General features: G+C 48.4%; 1 protein-coding gene across 1 annotated transcript in view; it reads right to left on the reverse strand.

The window, feature by feature from the left end:
- Positions 1 to 13,254, reverse strand: part of LOC122375880 (acetylcholine receptor subunit alpha-L1-like) — a 32,385-nt gene extending 19,131 nt beyond the window's left edge. Inside the window, exon 1 of the mRNA XM_043355453.1 lies at positions 12,987 to 13,254. Within this exon, the coding sequence (XP_043211388.1) occupies positions 12,987 to 13,205 (219 nt within the window). The 5' untranslated portion in view covers positions 13,206 to 13,254. The remainder of the gene's footprint in view (positions 1 to 12,986) is intronic.
- Between the last annotated feature and the right edge of the window lie 9,048 nt (positions 13,255 to 22,302).

The raw sequence follows: 22,302 nt of genomic DNA on the forward strand, positions 1-22,302 counted from the left end.
GAGACTTTTTAAAGATACGTTGAACGCAGATCTGGCAGGCAATCATTCGCGTAATGCATGGTGGTTCTCACTAGCAAAGCCTTTTCCTTGCGAAATTTATACTTTGAGACATTTTTGTACAGTACAATCCTTTGACACGGTGAATCGTTTTGCAGGTGTATAATGCAAACAAAAACTGGCTCGTCATGCATTCGTCTGTCCATGCTGCAAACGTATGAAAAATTGCATATTCCGGTAGACAAATAATGCTGTTCTAAATACACCAGTCCTTGGATCTGTACGTAACCGCTTTTTTAGCCACGCCATTACGAAACTATACTGCTGCTACATGAACCACTGGCCGGCCGGTCGGTCGGTCTCGGCGGTCAGTGCACTATAGTACCGCTCTCTGATGGATGGACTATGCCCAGGAGATGACGGACAATTCGGCCGGCGATCGTTACCCCCTCCCCCACCCCCTCCCACCGTCGGCGCCGGTAATATCGACACCCAATCAACACCGTTCTGGCAGGCCGACTGGCCGCCCTCCTCTCCTCCGCGTCCCTCCCCTCCGGCGGAGCAGCCTTCCGTGCTCTCCCACTCCCACAGAGGCCGAAAACGGAGCCACTTTCTCCCGTCTCGGTAAATGGGAGATGGAAACTCAACCATGCAGACAGATAATTTGTCAGAGCACTGACAGGCCCCGATTTGATCATATTAGTGTCTAATTTGAGAAAATGAGAGAGAGGAAAGACAATTGTTTTACATTGTATTAAGCGGAAGCAGTGAAAATGTAAGAATCAAGATGCCTTCAACACAAAACTGAAGAATGCTGATAATGTGATAAATCTCACTCGCCTAAGAAATCCTGTGGGCATACGGCACATCACGGCTGGACGGCATTCACGTCACGGCTGAGTGACGTCAAATCGCTCGGATGACGTCACCACCCTGCCTAATCCACCGATGACACAGCTTACAACTGCCAGAGGGTCGTTATGAGGGAGCACTCACATACAATGAGAGGAATGGACCGCGGACCAACCGCCAGTGCTGATCCGTGCACCACTTGTGGTTGAGCGTCCCCCAGTGGGAACTGTATGCAAATGAAGGATAATCCAGACTAGTGGAATTGGAGACAAGCGAATTGGCTGAGAGAAATCAATGTAGGTATGGAAATTCGGTTACATCCTATACAGAGGCATAGGCGTAATGAAATAGCCTGCATGGATGGAGCAAATCTTTTGAAAGTGGGGAAAGATTCGCTGGAAAAAAGATAGAAGTTGAGATAATTCGAGGATGAACTTTTTATCTCTCACAAGATTCACGATTCGCTGATGCATTTGAACCAGTGTTTCAGCAAGATTCTGATAGGATCTTGCTGCTGCAGATGCATTAGTGTCTTGCACATGGTGCAGGGCATAAACGCTTATATACTCGCACATTAAAGTTGAAATAATCTTGAACAGAACTGCATACATCACGTTTTCCTTCATGGCAAACGCAAACTCCATTTCATATTGATATTTGTGGATGTAGGACGCATGTCAAACAATCATTTCATATATCGGCTGACGGGCAGATATTAAAGGCCGCCGTCTTTCGGTCTGGCTGTTCTGGGAATCCCTCCGACCGCTCGGCAGTCTGGTGGCGGTCAGATACCACCGCTGGCGGCCGGCCATGGCTGCAGCATGGTCGCCGGCGGCCAGTGTCGCCTCCACGGCTCATCAACCGCCTCCCCCTCCCCTCCTCTCTCCAGCTCTCTCCCCGGTGACCGCAGATGACAGCGGCCACTCCTCCGGCCGCCGCCGCCACCTCGCGCTCGCCGTCGACCTCTGTTTGCTCGCCATGTTTGCCTCAGTTGGATACAGAACACCGGTGTTTGTTCTGCATTAAGACGCTACTGGCGACGACGGAGTCGGCAGACGCCGCCGTATCGAATGAAACACACCGCCAGCGAGACGGCGAGGCTGGAGAAAAGAGCCTGTTCAGAGCCGAGTTGGTGAGGAGTTCAGGGAAAGTTTGGGCTGCGCGAGCTGTAAAACAATGACGGAGCTGTTTTGTGGATGAATATTAGCATCAGTTTTGAACAAAAGTATTTCAGGTGCGTCACGCTGTAAAGTGAGATATAAATGGAGAAAAGTTAAATGCATCCCGATAGAGCATCAGGTAACGAGGTGTGTTTTCAGTTATTATGCTCTTGGCACTTGACAATGCCGAATGGATCAACGCCGACCAAAAGAGATCGTGACAAGGGAAAAGAAAAACTGTGAATAAGTCATCCCCCACGGCCACAATTGCATATATCCTGAAATAAGCTGCTTTGCTCATAAACCCTACAACTGGTATATGCCAAAACAATTCGTCTAGTAAACATGCATTTTCCCTATTTTCCAGTAGCAGGGAATAAATCACCGATGGTCAACAGCCCTTGGATTGCTAAATCACACAAATGACTTTTTAGTTAATTTTTTAGCGGTGAACAGAGATGGGTAAACATTATTTTCTTTTTTTCGGCCAGTTTAGTTTCACAGCACTGCAACTCTCTCGCCGGTCGCCCGCCTTCCATGCTCCCTCCCTCTTTCACGACTGAGCCATAGACTGCGCCGCAGCACACACATGTATTGCGGGACAGTATACCATGCCACGACCGCACCGCGGCGCGGCCTATATGTGTGCTTTACCTCCTGAAGCTGTTGTTTATTTTTGCAGGCTAGAAAAGCTGACAAATATTTTGTAGAACCACCCAGAGCGTAGGTATAGCAAGAAATGCTTCCTGCATGTGAATAAAACGGACAGTTGACTGGTCGGGACCTAAAAACAGAGAAACGATTCAAAGCCTGTTTTACCAACAATTTTAGAATGGCTATCTATATTCTAGCTTGTCGCTTTTATCAGACAATTTGAATGCTCTCTCTCTGTCAGTGGTGTGAGGGTTCGGCGCCCCGTGCGTCTGCCGCGACACGGCCTGTCGGGGACACAAGGCGGACTGATATTGGCGACAGCGCCGCCGCCAATCAAAACATGCCGGCGACGACGGGCGCCCGGCAGCGGCCGACGGCGGGATCAGCAGCGCGTGCCGCTGTCCGGCGGCGATTCCGGTCCACTGGACCCCCTGTGGTGGGCACCAGATGGAGGGTGCAGCTCCGGCGGCGCAAAAAAAAAACAGTCTGCACAAGCCAGATCAGGCTTTGTAAAATTGAGCCCGGAAATAAAACCATGTGGCCGTAAACAATGTGCATAAAAAGTAGTTCAAAAATGGACCTTTGGTTTTCCATAACAACCCATGAAGTTATTATAATGCATTAGGTTTAACAAAACTTATGTACTGAATAAAACAAAACTTCTGCCCTGCAATAATTACCATTGACCTCAATTGCCTCTCAGAAGCCTCTGCTTCTATAAGGACTATGTAAAAGGAACAGAATGCCTGAAGTCCCAACCAAAGATTCAGCTCAAGCATGCGTACCTAACTGTCCGTTCTTACCCACGCCATTCATGCCAAGCCCCATTCTGTGTAGGGCATATATTTTTATTTTATATACGACACGTGCTCATACAATGTTTTATGACCATATTTCACTTCTCTCAACACATCGCGCTTTTCAAGATTCTGGTTGTAGGCAAATAAACAACACTCGACTGACAACAACACCATTAGTGTTCTCTGCTCACTGCAATCGAGTTTTACGATGAAGTTAGCGGGACACAGCGCCAGTTTCATTCTGGGTTCTGCTAATGGAGTGGCATCCACTGCTGTCAGCGTACCGTCTCGTATCCGGTCGGAAACAGGCTCAGCCTGTGCTCTGAGGGGCTGTTTGTGGAAATGCCGTCCCAATGCAGTGCATCCCAACCGGGTGTCATCTCTCCCTCCCCAGCGCTGCTGACGGCGGCGTGGGAGTGTGGGTCCACGGCTGCCATCTAGCCTCGACCCGGGGTTGACTGCAGACGCCACCGCCAGACCGATCAAAACAAGTTTGTTTGCACTTCGGCCAGCCAAGACACAGCGGAGGGCGAGGCTCAGACTCTAATGGGTATTGAAGGCTCGAACCGAACGAATCCTGGCCTGTCGCAGAAAAAGAAAAAGAGGAAACGAGCTGCGCTATCTACAGCGAACGGCGAGGACAGGCCTCGGGGCGTTGGTGGATGAAAATTCAATTAAGTTGTTTGTGCAGACAGTGCGGTGTAAAACTACCATCGTTCATCGAGCGGGATGCCGAGGCACAGCGGACGACATCATATACACAGCGCCCAAAGACCTTTCTTTTGTCAAATTTTAATCATATTACAATCTTAGTTACCGTGTTTTGCTTACTTCTATTGATGAGCGTAATAAGATTGCATCCCATGTCTGAAACTTCGTTGAGCAATGATTCCTTAGAATAAGATGACTTGCCATACGAAATGTCATGCACTGCCAAGCAAAATAATGTAACGTATCTAGTTGTCAGATGAGGGAGGTAGTTGAATGTTGAGTAAGAACGCGAGGGATTTGGTTCGAGTGAGATGCTTGGAAGAGGTAAAAGTTTAGTGGGCGTCGAAATGATGTGTTTTTTAGAGTGACCAAATGACGGTGGGGGGGGGGGGGGGAGCAATTGGGTATGTGACGGCAAAGGGAACAAGACCTCGCGAAGCGTCCTGCTCTGGGCTGCAGCCGCTAGTGACCGTGTCATGGCGACAGGACTTGCTCCGGAGGAGGGGACAGGGTTCGTCTCGGCCGTCCCGATTGCCCGCGCCCGCCTCCATTGTCCGCCAGTGACGGAGCGAGTAATGACACCGGCGCTGATGGCTGGAGCTGGCAGCTTCCAGTGACGACCCGGCTGTGGCGGCTCATCAGACGACGGCGCGGAAATGTCACCCGATCACGGTACGGTGGACATCGTCTGTGTCTGGCCCGGTAGTTAGGTGAGATCGCAGTCCAGTCCGGTCCGGTCCGGTCCGGTACGGTGGACATCGTCTGGAGTCCACGGCTCGCCTGGTCTGGTAGTTAGGTGAGATCCCAGTCCAGTCTTGTCCGGTCCACCCGATCACAGTCCCATGGTGGACATCGTTTGGTGTTCGCGACGCCTTGGGTAAGACGGCTTGGTTCACCGTCACTTAGTTCGAACTTCGAAGTGAAGTACCGTAGGCGCATGAGTACATGAGCGCATGAGTACATGAGTATGTATAGTGTTGGAATTCAGATGACCACATTTACGATGATACTTCGGTCTCATCGCGCATGAGCCGCTCTTTGCAGGTGACAGTGCAACGTCCCTTATCTTCCTTCAAAAATGTATTTCCTCATTTCAGTCTCCGACATGGTAAGACCGCCACATTTCTTCATTTCGTGTTTGTTTTCCCCACAGTGCAGCCGCACAACACCAATTCCATGTCAGTGTCCCATCGTATCACGTCAGACTTCAGAGTCCCCGGAAATTGGAAACGAATGTGGAGAGAAAACGCGCAGGAGCAGAGGTCAAAAAAACTTATTTTGTGTCACCTACAAAAATTTTTCAACCCCCTTTGTGTCCCCTGCCTCCGGAGGCCGGATAAGTGTTGCACTAGGGTGGTAAAATTGGAAAAATTCTAGGATTCATCAGGCCAATGTTAATGTTAGTGTCGCCAATGTTAGTGTGGCCCTAAACCTGGATAATGTATTATTACAGTGTCCCAAAATTTGTTGATTTGGGTGGGAAATACTGAGATTCATTTGCCACTCTCACCACCAATTTCTAAGAGCAATTAACCACTCTCAGCCAAGAACACCTTGTTACCTCAAAAGGCAGTTCAGGTGTGGTGGACTAATTGGACAAGTGGACAGGTGTGGTGGACTGAGTTGTGTGGATACTTGGAGTTGGTTTATGATCATAGATACTCATGGATAAAAATGAATGCTATTGATCTTTTCTCACTCTTTTTGTATCTAATCTAACCAGCAGTTTCCACCCTCTACCCCTTTTTGGTGGATAATATCCCCCTCTGACACCCCAGCCAAAACTCAACTTTGGGACACTGAATGCATGTGTAACTAATCTTGTGCAGATGCATTTAAGAATTGCTGACATTCTATTTTACATTTTTCCATAATACATTTAAATTTGTGTTCTATATGGTGGGATTTCACACCTGTTATGACATAACAAATAATAGGTGCCTATGTATTATACAATATACCTACCTATGCAACATGTTGCAAAAGGTTCCTTTTCCACATCAAGGCCACTAATATTGTTAAACCAAAATTCTAATCATTATATTTTTGGTACTAATATACAATAAGTCAAAATAAAATAGGTGTAGGTGCTAGGTAGGTGCCTAGGTGGGTTGTATGCTTCGGAGCTTGTCGGTTGGCAGGTTTAAGGAAGGAAGTTGTAACTTGTAGGTACAGGTATAAGGTAGAAGGTAGATAGGCTGTAGGCTGGTAGGTAATAGGTGGTAGGGTAGAAAGAAAGATTAGGTTAGGTAATGATGTTTTTCTTTCATTCAGACTTCTTAAACACTTTAGGCAAGAGTAAAAGAGTAGAAGTCGGAATGAAGGAAAAACAATTAAGCCTGAACCAAACTCACATAACTACTAACCTACAACCTACCTACAACATACCAACACAAAGCAGAAAACCTACCAGCCTACAACCTCCCAGCTTACAACCTACATACTAACCTACTACATTTTTTCGGAGTCCTTGGACTGGTAGGTATACTTTTACCACCAGCTCATGAAAATTGAAATTTGTGTTCTTCTAGGGCTCAACAAATTAGAATCAAAATAAAAATTGTGTCCATATTAACAGTAAAAACATCTATTCATTGACAACTTTGGCAAGTGTTTCAAAATCAGGCAACAAATCCATACAGCCTTGCTTTTGATGCCCACCGGGCTAGCGTTGTTATATCCAGCTTACAAGTACCTAAACCAGCAAAACTAGACAACCCAAGATTCCTTACTTCCAGTGTTATGTCCTGCCTTGCTTAAAACAGAAAAAAATCATAACCACAATACAACAACTCAGCTTTCATCACGGCGCCAGTCCCTTTCTTGAAAGCATTCAAACTTGTTTGAAAATTGGACAAGCATTGAGCGCTACTCGCGAGAGTCCACTCCTGTTTTTCTACGTGTTCATGATCACGGTATACCTCTCATAGACGTGCGCCGAAAAGGCCCGCTCAAAATCTTTGATGCGTTGGCTCCTGGGGCCTACAAAACCCACAGTGAAGGCTCCCTGGCGGCTGGGGCGTTAGCTCAGCGTTGTCCCCTCGTGTCACCAGCATCCGATTAGTTCGCTCAGGGTTATTCTCGCCGCGGATTGGCTGGTTAGTCTGTTCGCTAGCAGTGTGCGAAAACGCCGTCAACAAATGCGATGCAGTGCGTTCACCATTTTCGTGACTTTGTCACCAAATGTCTCTGGTGCCTGTCAGCTTCTGTCGCCTACAATGTAAGCGAGTAGGAAGTTTTTTTGACCTCTGCGCAGGAGGTACATTGCTACTGATCGGGGTAGAAAAGAAACAATAGCAAATTCTTAAAATGAGGCATAGGCGGCGGAACGGGGAGGGCACAGGGGCACCGTGCCCCCCTTGATTTGAGCATTTTACCATTAGTCCTATGGGCGTTGCATGGAAAGAATGGGACCAAAAGTCGTCAGTGCCCCCCCCCCCCCCCTCCCTTAAACCGGCAGGCGGTGGGCCTCCCGGCCACCTTCCGCGCGGTGGGGGGGGGGCATTGCCCCCCCCCGTATCTCCGAAACTACTGTACGAATCCGGAAAATTCAAACGACGTTTGATAGCCCTGTCAAATTTGTCGAGGGAAACCAAATTTCATTGACCTCGGGGTCACCGATGACGTCATAGGTCAGGTCAAAGATAAAATGTTTCACCGTTCACGGGTCCTCTAGCGAAAGCGCTATAACACCAGGGCCTATTTTAACATGTTAACTGGGGGGGGGCAAATGCCCCCGCACTCAACAGAATTGTCCCCCTAGTCGTCGAGATTTGCCCACTATAAAAATGGGCATAAAGGAACAGGGTGACAAACATTCTACGTAACTACTGTGACTTGTTTTGCAATGGATGTCAAATGAGTCAGTCTGTAAGTAATGACCAGTGGTGTATCTAAGGGTGGGTCATATGGGTCATGACCCCCCACCCTCTTGGGGCCCGGGGACACCACAGGCCTGCCAGGGGCACCACCGGCCTGTCAGGGGCACTGCAGGCCTGTTGGGAGCACCATCAACCTAGCAAGAGCACCATAGGTCTGCCAGGGGCACCACAGACCTGCCAGGGGCCCCACCGGCCTCGCAGGGGCACCACCTTGGGCCTGTCAGGGGTACCACCACAGGCCCGCCAGGGGCACCATAGACCTGCCAGAGGCACCATAGGCCTAGCAAGGGCGCCACGGACCTGTCAGGGGCACCAGAGGCCTAGTATGGACACCACATGCCTGGCAGGGACACCACCGGCCTCGCAGGGACTGGGACACCTTGGGCCTGTTAGTGGCACCACGTGCCTGTCGGGGACACTCCAGGCTTGTCAGGAGCACCACAGTCCTGTCAGGGCCCAGGGGCACCACCGGCCTCACGTGGACACCACCGGCCTCGCAAAGGCATCATGGGCCTGTCAGAGGCACCACGGGCCTGTCGTTGGAACTTCAGGCTTGTCAGGGGCACCACAGTTCTTTCAGATGCACCGGCGGCCTAGCACCATGGCACCATGTTTGGCCGAGGTCGCGATTCGGCGTATGTCGCCTCGCATTAGCCGCGCGTTTGCAGTCTTTTCGTGGTTTCAAACGTTCAAACATGGGATATGATGTTGCTCCCATGCATTAGGGTGGGTGTCAAGATCACCGGAAGGTCAGGTCAGATCATTTACCTTTGATGACCTCGGTTCACATTTTCGAGTTTTATAATATGTTTCTAGGCTAGTTTTTGGAGCTGAATTCGAATTAAGCAACCATTTGACCATTTACGAAGTAGTTTTGGTGCCTTCGTAACATGTTACGAAGCTGTCAGAGGCGGTTGCCACCTACTACGAATACCCGGCAAAACCCTTACTGGTTGACCTGACCTGACCTGACCTGGCCTAAATGCATGAAGACATCATCTATGATCATAACTAACATGATATTCGTGATCAGCACCCCGAAAAACCATAGCAGCCACTCTTTACGACGCTCTAACAGGTCCCGATTTTCCCGACTTTTGGGTCAATGACCTGACCTGGAAGGTCAACCGATGACCTAGGACCTTAAAATTGGGTATAATCGGCTTCCTTTCATCACGGGCAACACGGTCGTTTTTTCCGCGAAGCTCTAGCTCGATCAGGGGCGAAACGGCAAGGGGGAGGGTCCAACGGACCCCCCCCCTATACGCTCGCTACTGGAAACACCAATACGGGCGAGGGTTAAAGGGACCCTCCCACCTTAACATTAGTTTTTAGTTGAGATAGCCAAATTGGTGGCCATGGCCTGAAAATACCGGTTTGGGCATTCACAACATCGAAAAATGCTTTAATTCGGAGATATGGAATTTCAAACTTGCAGTTTTCGGATTTTAAGGGGCTAATGCATTGGTATGCCCCCTTAGAATTTGTGACGTCAGCGGAGATCTAACGATTTTTAAATCTTTTACTAAAACGTTTGGCAGCACGCGGTGGTATATGCTGCTTTGCGCGCAACAAATGCCGCACTTTCAAATAAAGTCGCTAGGAACAGCGGAGATCCCAAAAAGTAAACAAAAGTAAAAGTCTAATATCTTGAAAACCGGTGAATATTTTTCGATGAAATTTGGTAGATATTCATTTTTGCTCTTTCCGAACCGAGCGACATCACTTTCATGCCAATTCATTAACTTTTTTGAAGGTGGGAGGGTCCCTTTAATGGATTATTAAAGACAATTTTCCAGGCTGCCCCCCCCCCCCCCCAGTCAAATTCCCTTAAAATAGGCTCCGTATAACACCGAGTAAAACGCATTTTGTCGAAAATCAGCGATAGGGCGTCATTTGTCTAGTACATATACTGCTATTAGACGTCACTGGTCATACCAGGTCAGGTCACAGGTCAGGTCACCAAGGGTCACCAAATGAACCCAACATTACTAAGGTTGTGCGATGCATGTTTTATGACCAATTTTTCATTTCCAACTCAATGGTGTTGGTTACAAGACCATCAGGTACGGTTTAGGTCACTTTCTGGTGGAGGTCAGGTCAAGGTCAGGTCAAAAAAGTCAAATTTCAAAGTTGGTAGTTTTGCAAAAATGGGTATTGATTCGATGCAGCTCGTCACGGGGAGTCTAATGGTGGTCTTTGTCTTGCGCTACGAGGTCTAGAATTGCTAACAATTGAGTTTGAAAATTTGACGTCATCAATTTTGAACAGTTTTTTCGCTATAACTTGGCCAAAAAAAGAGGTATCTATCTCAAATTTGGTATGTATATAGATAGCGGTAGGTATGACATATATTCCGTTTTTTTGAAATTCGAAAAACTTTTTGACTTTTTCGGCTATTATATTCACAATTTTTTTTTTCGGGGTCAAAATCCAAAAAATTCAAAAAAAGAGATGGCAGTTTTATAGCCCTTCTTACTTTCACCTTTTATGTTGAAAACATTTTTCTGTATCTCTAAAGCTGTAGGCCTGACATCTCTTCCCGCGAAACCCTTTTTGGGTCGAAAATGGCAGAAATGACGTCACCCTGACGTCATTAGCGACCAACCTATCATAGCCTTTGGAAAAAAATTTTGGTCACAATTTGCAATAGCTATTCACGGGAGGGTACTAAAAGTTTGGTGACGATCGGCGCAGCGATTCTGGAGATATATCGAAAAAACTAAGGGGGGGGGCAAAAAAATCCCCCCACCGCCTGGAAGGTTAAATGAAGGTGTTCCGCCGCTACTGTAATGAGGTTGAGATTAGCTGTAACTGTAGATGGGTTTAGTGTAAAAAAAAAGAAGCAGATAGGTAATTCGATTACGAGTGCACTCTGTATTATATGCATAAGGCCGTGTGTAGGTAATCTGCTATGGACGATAACAATTGTTAAAAGAAAAAAAACACATTCAAAGATATAGTAACATTTTACTAGAACCCCTCCCCAGGAGCATTGCCACAGCATAGAACATGCATGACAATGACCGAATGCCTATACACTACGCTCTACACTCGGAAATCCACTCCAATACATACGCTTAACGTATGTATCTTTATTGGGGGGGGGACGCTTCCCCGTCCCCCGTCCTCCACGCCCATATCCCTCCCCATTCCCTCCGATCTCGCTCGGCCTGTCTGCTCTGTCAGCGGGGCAATAAACCCCACTGACGTCGGACCGACGGCAGTCGACGGTGGCGACAACGGGCCGACATCTCAAATGGTAAACGGACCGTGGAGGGCCGACATTAGGGCGCGGTCCGGGCCGGGGCGACGGGCCGTCCCGGTCGGCGCCACGGGCCATAACCGCGGCCCGGACAGACGCCGCAATTAGCTGTCCCTTTATATGATTGTCATGGGGAGACAGTGGCGCTGGGGGTGGAACGGCCGTCAGGCGGAACGGGTCAGACTGGAGAGGGCAGTGTGGGACTTGAGAAAGTTGCGGACGGTTGGAAGCATGGCGCGCATCGGAAATTTTTTTTCGACAATGCACTTCCAAATACATAAAAAGTAAGGTGACGAAGAAGAGGAGGAAAACTCGGAGAGCGAAAGCTGCATGCGCGAACGTGCAACGTGAAACTTCAACTCATTTGTGTGGATCGTTCGGTCCCCGACAACGTGCATGCGTATTTTAGTGAAGCTGGGCCAACAGTTTTTTTAGATGTAGAAGCTGACCCCGCACTTGTGCACGAAGTGAGACCCCATTCGTCTAGCTCATACTGGAGCTGAGATACCGAGATTTAGGGGCATAATATGCCGTCCCATCCAGGGCAAATACCTACGCAATGATGCGGCGCGGCGCCGGCGACACACCTGCAGAGAGAATTAATTCAACTTACACCATGACAGCCGAACCACGGGACGGGTCCGACAAACTACAACTTTTCATGATAGCCCGTCAATGTTTTGTGTGGGAAAAAAATAAATGCTTGTCTGCAACTGAGGAGCGAACATTGAGACCAATATCACGCCATCACTTGTCGGTGCGGGGGCTTGAATGAGGATGCAGTCGGTCGCGCGGTCAGATGAGGATGTATGCAATGATCCCCATGATTACTGGAAATATATGCTTATCGGTCATTCAGTCGAGCTCAAACAAGCATAGATGGCTCACTCGTGCAACATTCAAAGGCAATGCGCAGTGTGCACTGTACATTGTGCAATGCTCATCCACCGATGAGATGGCACACCGCACGAGCCATGTCTGATTGCCAGATTGCGTGCCACATGCACGTCTTACTTCAACTGATATCACTTCACACGACATTGTTTTTCTTGCAATATAGAATGCACAATGTACATGCTCGCGCCGTAACAATTCCGTTTTCTTGTTTACCTTTTCCTCTTTTATTTCTGCTTGGATATTAGGCATATTATTTTCGGTGAGCTTCATATAACTTCAAAATTTTAGGTTTTTGTGAAAAAGTGCCGTAAGAGTTTGCAGTATTCAGGTGAGCAATAGCCTTGATTTTTAGAAGAATGTACTCAAGTACCTACCATAAGAAGAAATAACCGATAAAGATCTAGTCACATCTCGATATAACGATAAACCTGAATACACATTGACGACGTCACAATTTCGATACAAAATGCGATAACACGACGCGAGAAAAAATCTACCTACAGCTTCCACGGAGCTTGATTTCAGATCAATTACGATCATTGATCCACTTTTATCTTCACGAGAGATTCTTTGGGATCAAAATCAAAGCAAACTCTTAGTCGAGAGATCAAATGAAATCACAGATCTTTACTCGTTTTCCTTCAACACCGAAATGTGACCTTTTCTTCAGGGAACACCCACTCATATAGGCATGCCAAAATAAATGACGGCTATGATTTAGAATTGATCTGTGATTCCATGCAGCAATTCGCATCACACCTTCACTCACCAGGTCCATGAGCTGCGAGAGCCGCAGGCCCAGTTTGACGGTAACCCGTTCCGTGGAGTTGGAGACCGGACGGATCAGCCGGTTGTAGTCGGACAGCAGGTCGTCGTACAGCCTCTTGGCGTCCGGGTTGGCTCGGACCGACGGCACCGAGAGGGCAGCCGCCACCATCAGCAGCCGCAGCAGCCCCCCGGGGCTGGTCACACCACCGTCACCGAACATCGCGGCGTCACCGAGCAGCGTCACCGGGCGTCACCGCGCGCCAGCTCGACCGCCGTCATCCGCCGCACCTGGCTCACTGCCGCTACCACCGCCGCCGCCGCTGCCGTCGCCGCCGACGGCGACCACGGCCCGTCGGCAACGGCGGCGACTGGCGGCGGAACTGACCTGCCATCTATCGGCGGAACTCGGAGTCAGCGCTGCCTAATGCAATTCCGTTATTAGCGTTGGCCAATTCCGCGATGGTGGGTAATGGGGTGCATTTGTTGGAGATTTCCTGTGTGCCAGCAAGCGGCCGTAATTCGTCGCCCGGAGGAGGGCGCAGAGGAGTGGCTGCCGGTCTCGTAATATCGTTGTTTTCGCGGACAACGAGCCATTGCCGAGTGCCGGGCTCTTGTCAGGCTCGATTGATCCCGCTCTGAGACAGATATGGCGACACTGTTTGTCCAGCGAGTGGCATGAATGCGATATTTACGACAGTAAACACACTTACCGTGGCACAGAAAGTGCATCAGAGGGTCGCCTCAGGCATTCAATGCCCTGATTGGGCGGTGAACGGCACTTTGACTGGGTTTGTCCAGAGTTCGGCTCGAATACACAAAGTAATTGCACATTTAAACCGGGATGAAATAGCCGACAGACGTGAATTTAAAATTCAGAGTCGGAAAAAAAATGAAATCTTCCGGCGTTTGCCGCTTCAATAGGAGTGGCTTGTTTAGATGCAAATTGGATTTTCTTTCATTACCTGAGAGATGTTTTCGATGAGCGCAAATCTTCCGCAGTAGATTGTAGATATTGTATCTGATCTCGGCACATCACGTTATTTTAATAAACGTTATCTACTTTGTAATTCCGTATCAATTCGAAGTAACTCTATTTCAGTCTGATTAGAAATTTACTAGATCATCAATTATCAAATATCAAACAACCATTTACAATGAAGGATTGAAATCATCACCGTCCCAAGACACTGATGAGTACCGCGACTGTCATACCCAAGTAGCAGTTTACGAAGAAGTCTGCCCGTGACCGCGACCTCGCCGCAGCAGTCTGGCCACAAGCTGGGCAGCTTATTGGCCAAAAGCTGGACAGTTTATTGGCCGAGTGGCTGGACGCCGCTGCTGGCTCCGACATCGTGAACGGAGCAGTAAATAGCTGCAGTGAATAGCACCAGCCGCGTGGCAGGTTCGCAGCAACTGGGCCAATTGGTCACCAGAGGTCGGCAGCCAGGGTGCTCACTGCTCTGAACGGTGGTGATGTGAGCTATTGGTGGGAACATGATTCGAATGCGTTGCGAAACACGACGAAATACCCATGTGGTAGCAACGGCTGGTGAACATAATTTGGTACATTTTTTGCTAACTTTTCTGAAATCGACATTGTATAGCATTACGGACACGGACACACAGACACGGACACACGGACACGGACACACGGACACGGACACACAGACACAAACACACAGACACGGACACACGGACACACGGACACGGACACACGGACACGGACACACGGACACGGACACACGGACACGGACACACGGACACGGACACACGGACACGGACACACGGACACGGACACATGGACACGGACTGCCGAGTTCGTTTGTTTACCATTCGCCCGGCGGCAGACTCGATTAATTTGTTTTCTCCGTCGGGTCGGGCTGCCTAGGACCTAGTTAATTGGGTGCGCGAGCCCGAGTAGCTCCACCGGCCAATTACGCGCCTCGAGTACCAAGGAGGGGCTCGTCACAGATCCTCGTCCAGGCTCGGGACGCACGCACGGCGATGTGTTTTCGCATACAGTTCCAGACGTAGGTACGATAAGCGTGATGTGCCCTGAGGCCCCGGCCCAGCATCACAAAACCCATAGAAAAATAATAAATTTCGAAAGCATTCTTACAAACCATGTTTGGAGGAATCTTGCAGTGTAGCTCCACATAATGCTTTTATATTGAAATGATCCCTTGATTTAGGTATCCAGTATCCTCTCGTCACGCAGGTTGAAATCAACAAAAAAATCATTCGATGACATAAGCTCAGACACATGTCAAAATTCACCAAAGTAGTCCTTGACGAGCTTCCAATCGTCGCTTACCGCTACTTATAGCTCAATGCTCTGCAGAGCCGAGTTTTATGTGCCCCTGCAGGGCATTGCAATCCATGAGGCCCAGAAGAACGCATGATCGGTCCGACCTTCAGAAAGTTTATTTCGCCACCGTTCGGCTTGTGATGGAAGAAATCATAATAGGCGATGCTGGCGAGGATTTCCTCAGGTGGGCAAAATTATACAGATTTGGGAGAAATAGTGTTAGCAAATATGCAGGATTAGGATTAGCGGTAACTTCTAAAAGCATTTGTGATCGGATATAGGTAACCATCATTTGACAAATATTCGTTTATTGTATTTGCCTTGACAACACGATTTTATGCATTTATGGAGGTTGCTATCATGAGATGTTCAAGACAGAAAAAAAGAGATATGTAGAATGAAAGAACAGCTTCTGCTGACCGATCAAAACTCAGAGTGGTTGCTGTGCTAGACAAGATGAGATTATTCAAAGGAGTAAAAGAAGTCACAATGAAAAGAAGGCACCGAAATACCATTGGCCGTTTTCACGACGGGCTATCTGGTGAATGCACCTAACTTGACCAGGTCTGTTCAGATCTGTTCCTTAACTCTATTACGGCAAATATATTTGAATAATGAGCTCACTTCATTGTTCTAGTCGATGATAATGTCTAAAAGTATGGCAAAGAAGGCATGTAAGCAATTAGCGCAACCCTAGCTTATTGCTACGAAGAAACACACTGAACCTAATTTGACCAAATCTGCACCAAATCTGACCAAATGTGTACCAGATGGCCGTCGTGAAAACGGCTATTATTCAGCTACGCTGATATTGTGAACGAAGCTGAATAATCTCGAGGATACGTGCTACTCAACCGAATCAGAGGTAACGTTAACACATACAGAGCCATCAAGTGAGAATCGGCCACTGCTGCTGCTCTTGTGTTGGCAGATGGCTGCTAAAAAGTCTCTGAAACGCCAATCAGCTGCCTCATCAACCTGTCAGCCATTAGGAGACGTCAGTGCCGAAATACCGTCATCGGCAGTCGGCGCCGACCACCTCGGGCTGCCGGGCCGCGCCGCAGATAAATGCCGCGCTCCGTGTCGATACACGCCGCCGCCGCCGCCGCCGCCGCGTATCGAGCACGGCCGTCGCTGCCGACAGCTGGCGCTGCGTCGGTGGCGGCGCGTCGGCGGCGTTGGTGGCGCGCGCGGCCGCCAGTCGGCTGCAGCGCTGGTCCGGGGCGCCGGCCGTGCCGGAGATGGGTGTTCCCCGCCGTGGGCTGGACGCAGCGGACGGTCACAGTGTCGCCGAGTGTCCGTCCGAGCCCGGCTGAGACGCGCCGGTCGCCAGTGTGTCCGTGTCCGTGTCCGTGTCCGTATCCGTGTCCGTGTCCGTGTCCGGTGTCCGCAGGAGGTGGCCGTGCGGACCGTCTCCTCCCGGTGCTAGCCGCCGCAGACTAGTGCGCGATGTGTGTCGATCGGAGGTATCTGACCGCCCTGGTGGCAGTCACACTATGGCTGGTGGCCACCGCCAACCCGGACGCCAAGAGGTTATACGATGACCTGCTCAGCAGGTACAACCGGCTCATTCGGCCGGTGGGAAACAACTCGGATACAATCACCGTCAAGATGGGCCTGCGGCTCTCGCAACTGATTGACGTGGTGAGTGGCGTGGGTCGTGGGGTTGGGAAGGTGACCCCGGCTGCCACGGTCAGCCGACTCGCAGCGGAGGTGGCTCGTTGGACCGCTGATGTGCTCAATTGACAGCAACTATCCGAAGGCCGCAGGGAAATCATCAGGGTGAATGGAACAGAATTGGACTCGGCTTTCGCGAGCCAACTCAGGACATTCTAGGTCTTGCCTAGCCTCATCATTTCATTACTCTTCAGGACTGCTGTTTTGTTTCTGTCAGAGGTGAAGATCAAAATGTAAGTAATTCAGAAAGCAAGCATTGAGCGCACACCTCTATATTGATATAATAGGTATGTATGCTTGTGTCTTCTCACCGACTAGAATAACTTCTCTAACAAACCTAGCATTCGTATACACGGCTCGAATCTATGCCACCAGCCGGCAGCCACTGGGAAATAATGAAACAATGATTCGCGTCGCGAGATCTTCCACATCTATGTACAATGATCCTCGAATAACCAATTCCCGTCCAGTCGTCTCAGTAACTTAGAAATTTCATTTCGGTCAAATTACAAACTCTTGCCTTTAGTCTGGCATGACTCTACATGGACCCTTACGCCATGTGTTTTACCCATATAAGTAAGTGGACGATTGCCGTCTGCACTTTTGACAGTAACCGCTCCAAACTCCTCTGTCCATGCGACAATGCGAGTCCAATTTGTACCAAGGAGTGATGAATGTCGCTGTTGATTACAATTTCGCTAAAAATTATTTCTGAGAGAACGTCAGGCTTACGCTACAAAGTGATTCATTGGACGTTATTACTGAGATACATCTTCCCTTTGCTTTGATGTCCACTGTTAGCGCAAGATATGAGTTATTTATTTACAAAGTTACACACTTTCCCTGCACTTACAACTCTGCAGATGAGGTGTACACTAATTATAGATTTGGCTGGGTTGGAGCTGCTAAATGGTGACGTTTGGATGCCGCCTGTCGGATGGTCTCCGTATCCACGGATTTACAAAGCATGAGAAGATTACCCTGACACTTGTCCATGGTGCTGTTGGTAGAGCATCACTTATCTCTCTCTCTCTCTCTCTCTCTCTCTCTCTCTCTCTCTCTCTCTCTCTCTCTCTCTCTCTCTCTCTCTCTCTCTCTCTCTCTCTCTCTCTCTCTCTCTCTCTCTCTCTCTCTCTCTCTCTCTCTCTTTCTCTCTCTCTCTCTCTCTCTCTCTTTCTCTCTCTCTCTCGCTCTCTCGCTCTCTCTCTCGCTCTCGCTCTCTCCCTCTCCCTCTCTCTCTCTCTCTCTCTCTCTCTCTCTCTCTCTCTCTCTCTCTCTCTCTCTCTCTCTCTCTCTCTCTCCTTTTCTTCTGCCCGAATTTTGTACATTTTTTCCAATACTTACTCAAATGATGCTAAAAAGACGCGCGTTTCTCTCCACTATCTCATTTCGTACGGATTGTGCACAATAAAAGAGGGAGCGACGATGCCAGGTGATGTGCATGCTAAGAACGTTTCATCTACATCCCTTGATATGGCCTCAGTCTTTTCTCAGCGCTCTGTCCCATCTAGGTAAATCCATCCAGTTTCATTCTGCATACCTACGTTGAATGAGAATAGCTAATGGAAATAGTGCGTCCGACTTCGGATGAATATAACGCTAACGCAATAAATCAGCGCTCAAGGCACTGATTTCAATGCATAAACTTGGCTGACATGGAAAAGTAGTATCCCAATACGTGCAATGATTCACGCTACCATGACGTGCTATACAAGCATTCCAAATAACAACTATAAATATTGCTATTATTTGGAACAATAATAGGCTCCCATGCGGTGCTTCGTCACATCAACTCGGGCGTTCATTCACGCTCCATCGTGTGTATTACATCTCACACCGTTCCATCTCTGACACCAGCTCAGCGGTGGGCCAGTAGAGGTGCCGGCTGTAAGGGTGTGGCGGTGACGGACGGCTCGCCGGCGGCTGCGTCCGGCAGCCCGACGGATGACCGGCCGCTGATGAGGACAGCTGATGAGGATGAGGATGACAGCTGATGTCATCCTCTGACAGCTGACAGCTGACAGCTGATGAGGACAGAAGTACCGTAGGCGCATGAGTACATGAGCGCATGAGTACATGAGTATGTATAGTGTTGGAATTCAGATGACCACATTTAGGATGATACTTCGGTCTCATCGCGCATGAGCCGCTCTTTGCAGGTGACAGTGCAACGTCCCTTATCTTCCTTCAAAAATGTATTTCCTCATTTCAGGCTCCGACATGGTAAGACCACCACATTTCTTCATTTTGTGTTTGTTTTCCCCACAGTGCAGCCGCACAACACCAATACCATGTCAGTGTCCCATCGTATCACGTCAGACTTCAGAGTCCCCGGAAATTGGAAACAAATGTGGAGAGAAAACGCGCAGGAGGTAAATTGCTACTGATCGGGGTAGAAAAGAAACAATAGCAAATTCTTAAAATGAGGCATAGGCGGCGGAATGGGGAGGGCACAGGGGCACCGTGCCCCCCCTTGATTTGAGCATTTTAACATTAGTCCTATGGGCGTTGCATGGAAAGAATGGGACCAAAAGTCGTCAGTGCCCCCCCCCCCCCTCCCTTAAACCGGCAGGCGGTGGGCCTCCCGGCCACCTTCCGCGCGGTGGGGGGTGGCATTTCCCCCCCCCCCGTATCTCCGAAACTACTGTACGGATCCGGAAAATTCAAACGACGTTTGATAGCCCTGTCAAATTTGTCGAGGGATCCCAAATTTCATTGACCTCGGGGTCACCGATGACGTCATAGGTCAGGTCAAAGATAAAATGTTTCACCGTTCACGGGGCTTCTAGGGAAAGGAAAGCGCTATAACACCGAGTAAAACGCATTTTGTCGAAAATCAGCGATAGGGCGTCATTTGCCTAGTACATATACTGCTATTAGACGTCACTGGTCATACCAGGTCAGGTCACAGGTCAGGTCACCAAGGGTCACCAAATGAACCCAACATTACTAAGGTTTTTTATGACCAATTTTTTCATTTCCAACTCAATGGTGTTGGTTATAAGACCATCAGGTACGGTTTAGGTCACTTTCTGGTGGAGGTCAGGTCAAGGTTAGGTCAAAAAAGTCAAATTTCAAAGTTGATAGTTTTGCAAAAAAAAAAAAAGGGTATTGATTCGATGCAGCTCGTCACGGGGAGTCTAATGGTGGTCTTTGTCTTGCGCTACGAGGTCTAGAATTGCTAACAATTGAGTTTAAAAATTTGACGTCATCAATTTTGAACAGTTTTTTCGCTATAACTTGGCCAAAAAAAGAGGTATCTATCTCAAATTTGGTATGTATATAGAAAGCGGTAGGAACTATCACATATATTTCGTTTTTTGAAATTCGAAAAACTTTTTGACTTTTTCGGCTATTATATTCAAACATTTATTTTTTTGATTTTTGGGGGTGAAAATCAAAAAATTTCAAAAAAAAGATAGCAGTTTTATAGCCCTTCTAACTTTCACCCTGTATCTCTAAAGCTGTAGGCCTGACATCTCTTCCCGCGAAACCCTTTTTGGGTCGAAAATGGCAGAAATGACGTTACCCTGACGTCATTAGCGACCAACCTATCATAGCCTTTGGAAAAATTTTTGGTCACAATTTGCAATAGCTATTCACGGGAGGGTACTAAAAGTTTGGTGACGATCGGCGCAGCGATTCTGGAGATATATCGAAAAAACTAAGAGGGGGGGCAAAAAAATCCCCCCACCGCCTGGAAGGTTAAATGAAGGTGTTCCGCCGCTACTGGAATGAGGCTGAGATTAGCTGCAACTGTAGATGGTTTTAGTATAAAAAAAGAAGCAGATAGGTAATTCGATTACGAGTGCACTCTGTATTATATGCATAAGGCCGTGTGTAGGTAATCTGCTATGGACGATAACAATTGTTAAAAGAAAAAAAACATTCAAAGATATAGTAACATTTTACTAGAACCCCTCCCCAGGAGCATTGCCACAGCATAGAACATGCATGACAATGACCGAATGCCTATACACTACGCTCTACACTCGGAAATCCACTCCAATACATACGCTTAACGTATGTATCTTTATTGGGGGGGGGACGCTTCCCCGTCCCCCGTCCTCCACGCCCATATCCCTCCCCATTCCCTCCGATCTCGCTCGGCCTGTCTGCTCTGTCAGCGGGGCAATAAACCCCACTGACGTCGGACCGACGGCAGTCGACGGTGGCGACAACGGGCCGACATCTCAAATGGTAAACGGACCGTGGAGGGCCGACATTAGGGCGCGGTCCGGGCCGGGGCGACGGGCCGTCCCGGTCGGCGCCACGGGCCATAACCGCGGCCCGGACAGACGCCGCAATTAGCTGTCCCTTTATATGATTGTCATGGGGAGACAGTGGCGCCGGGGGTGGAACGGCCGTCAGGCGGAACGGGTCAGACTGGAGAGGGCAGTGTGGGACTTGAGAAAGCTGCGGACGGTTGGAAGGGTGGCGCGCATCGGCACATTTTTTTTTCGACAATGCACTCCCAAATACATAAAAAGTAAGGGGACGAAGAAGAGGAGGAAAACTCGGAGAGCGAAAGCTGCATGCGCGAACGTGCACCGTGAAACTTCAACTCATTTGTGTGGATCGTTCGGTCCCCGACAACGTGCATGCGTATTTTAGAGAAGTTGGGCCACAGAGGTCAAAAAAACTTATTTTGTGTCGCCTACAAAATTTTTCAACCCCCTTTGTGTCCCCTGCCCCCGGAGGCCGGTGGCAGGGGACACAGTGTAAATGCCCTAGGCATACCCCGGAAGTGTAATGCCCTAGGGTGGTAAAATTTCAAAAATCATAGGATTCATTAGGCCGGTTCACTCGGAGTTCTACTCGACAGGGCGTGTCGTCAATGTTAGTGTGGCCCTAAACCTGGATAATGTGTTAATACTGAAATTCATTTGCCACTTTCATCACCGATTTCTAAGAGCAATTAACCACTCTCAGCCAAGAACAACTTGAATTTGTTACCTCAAAAGGCAGTTGTGTGGAATGTGGATACTTGGTTTATGATCATAGATACTCATGGATAAAAATAAATGCTATTGATCTTTTCTCACTCTTTTTGTATCTAATCTAACCAGCAGTTTCCACCCTCTACCTCTTTTTGGTGGATAATATTCCCCTCTGACACCCCAGCCAAAACTCAATTTTGGGACACTGAATGCATGTGTAACTTATCTTGTGCAGATCCATTTAAGAAATGCTGACATTTATTTTACATTTTTCCATAAAACATTTAGATTTATGTGTTCTATATGGTGAGATTTCACACCTGTTATGGCATAACAAATAATAGGTGCCTATCTATATTACAATATACCTACCTATGCAACATGTTGCAAAA

This window comes from Amphibalanus amphitrite, unplaced genomic scaffold (genome assembly GCF_019059575.1).
Source record: "Amphibalanus amphitrite isolate SeventyFive unplaced genomic scaffold, NRLGWU_Aamphi_draft 001946F_arrow, whole genome shotgun sequence".
Taxonomy (NCBI): domain Eukaryota; kingdom Metazoa; phylum Arthropoda; class Thecostraca; order Balanomorpha; family Balanidae; genus Amphibalanus; species Amphibalanus amphitrite.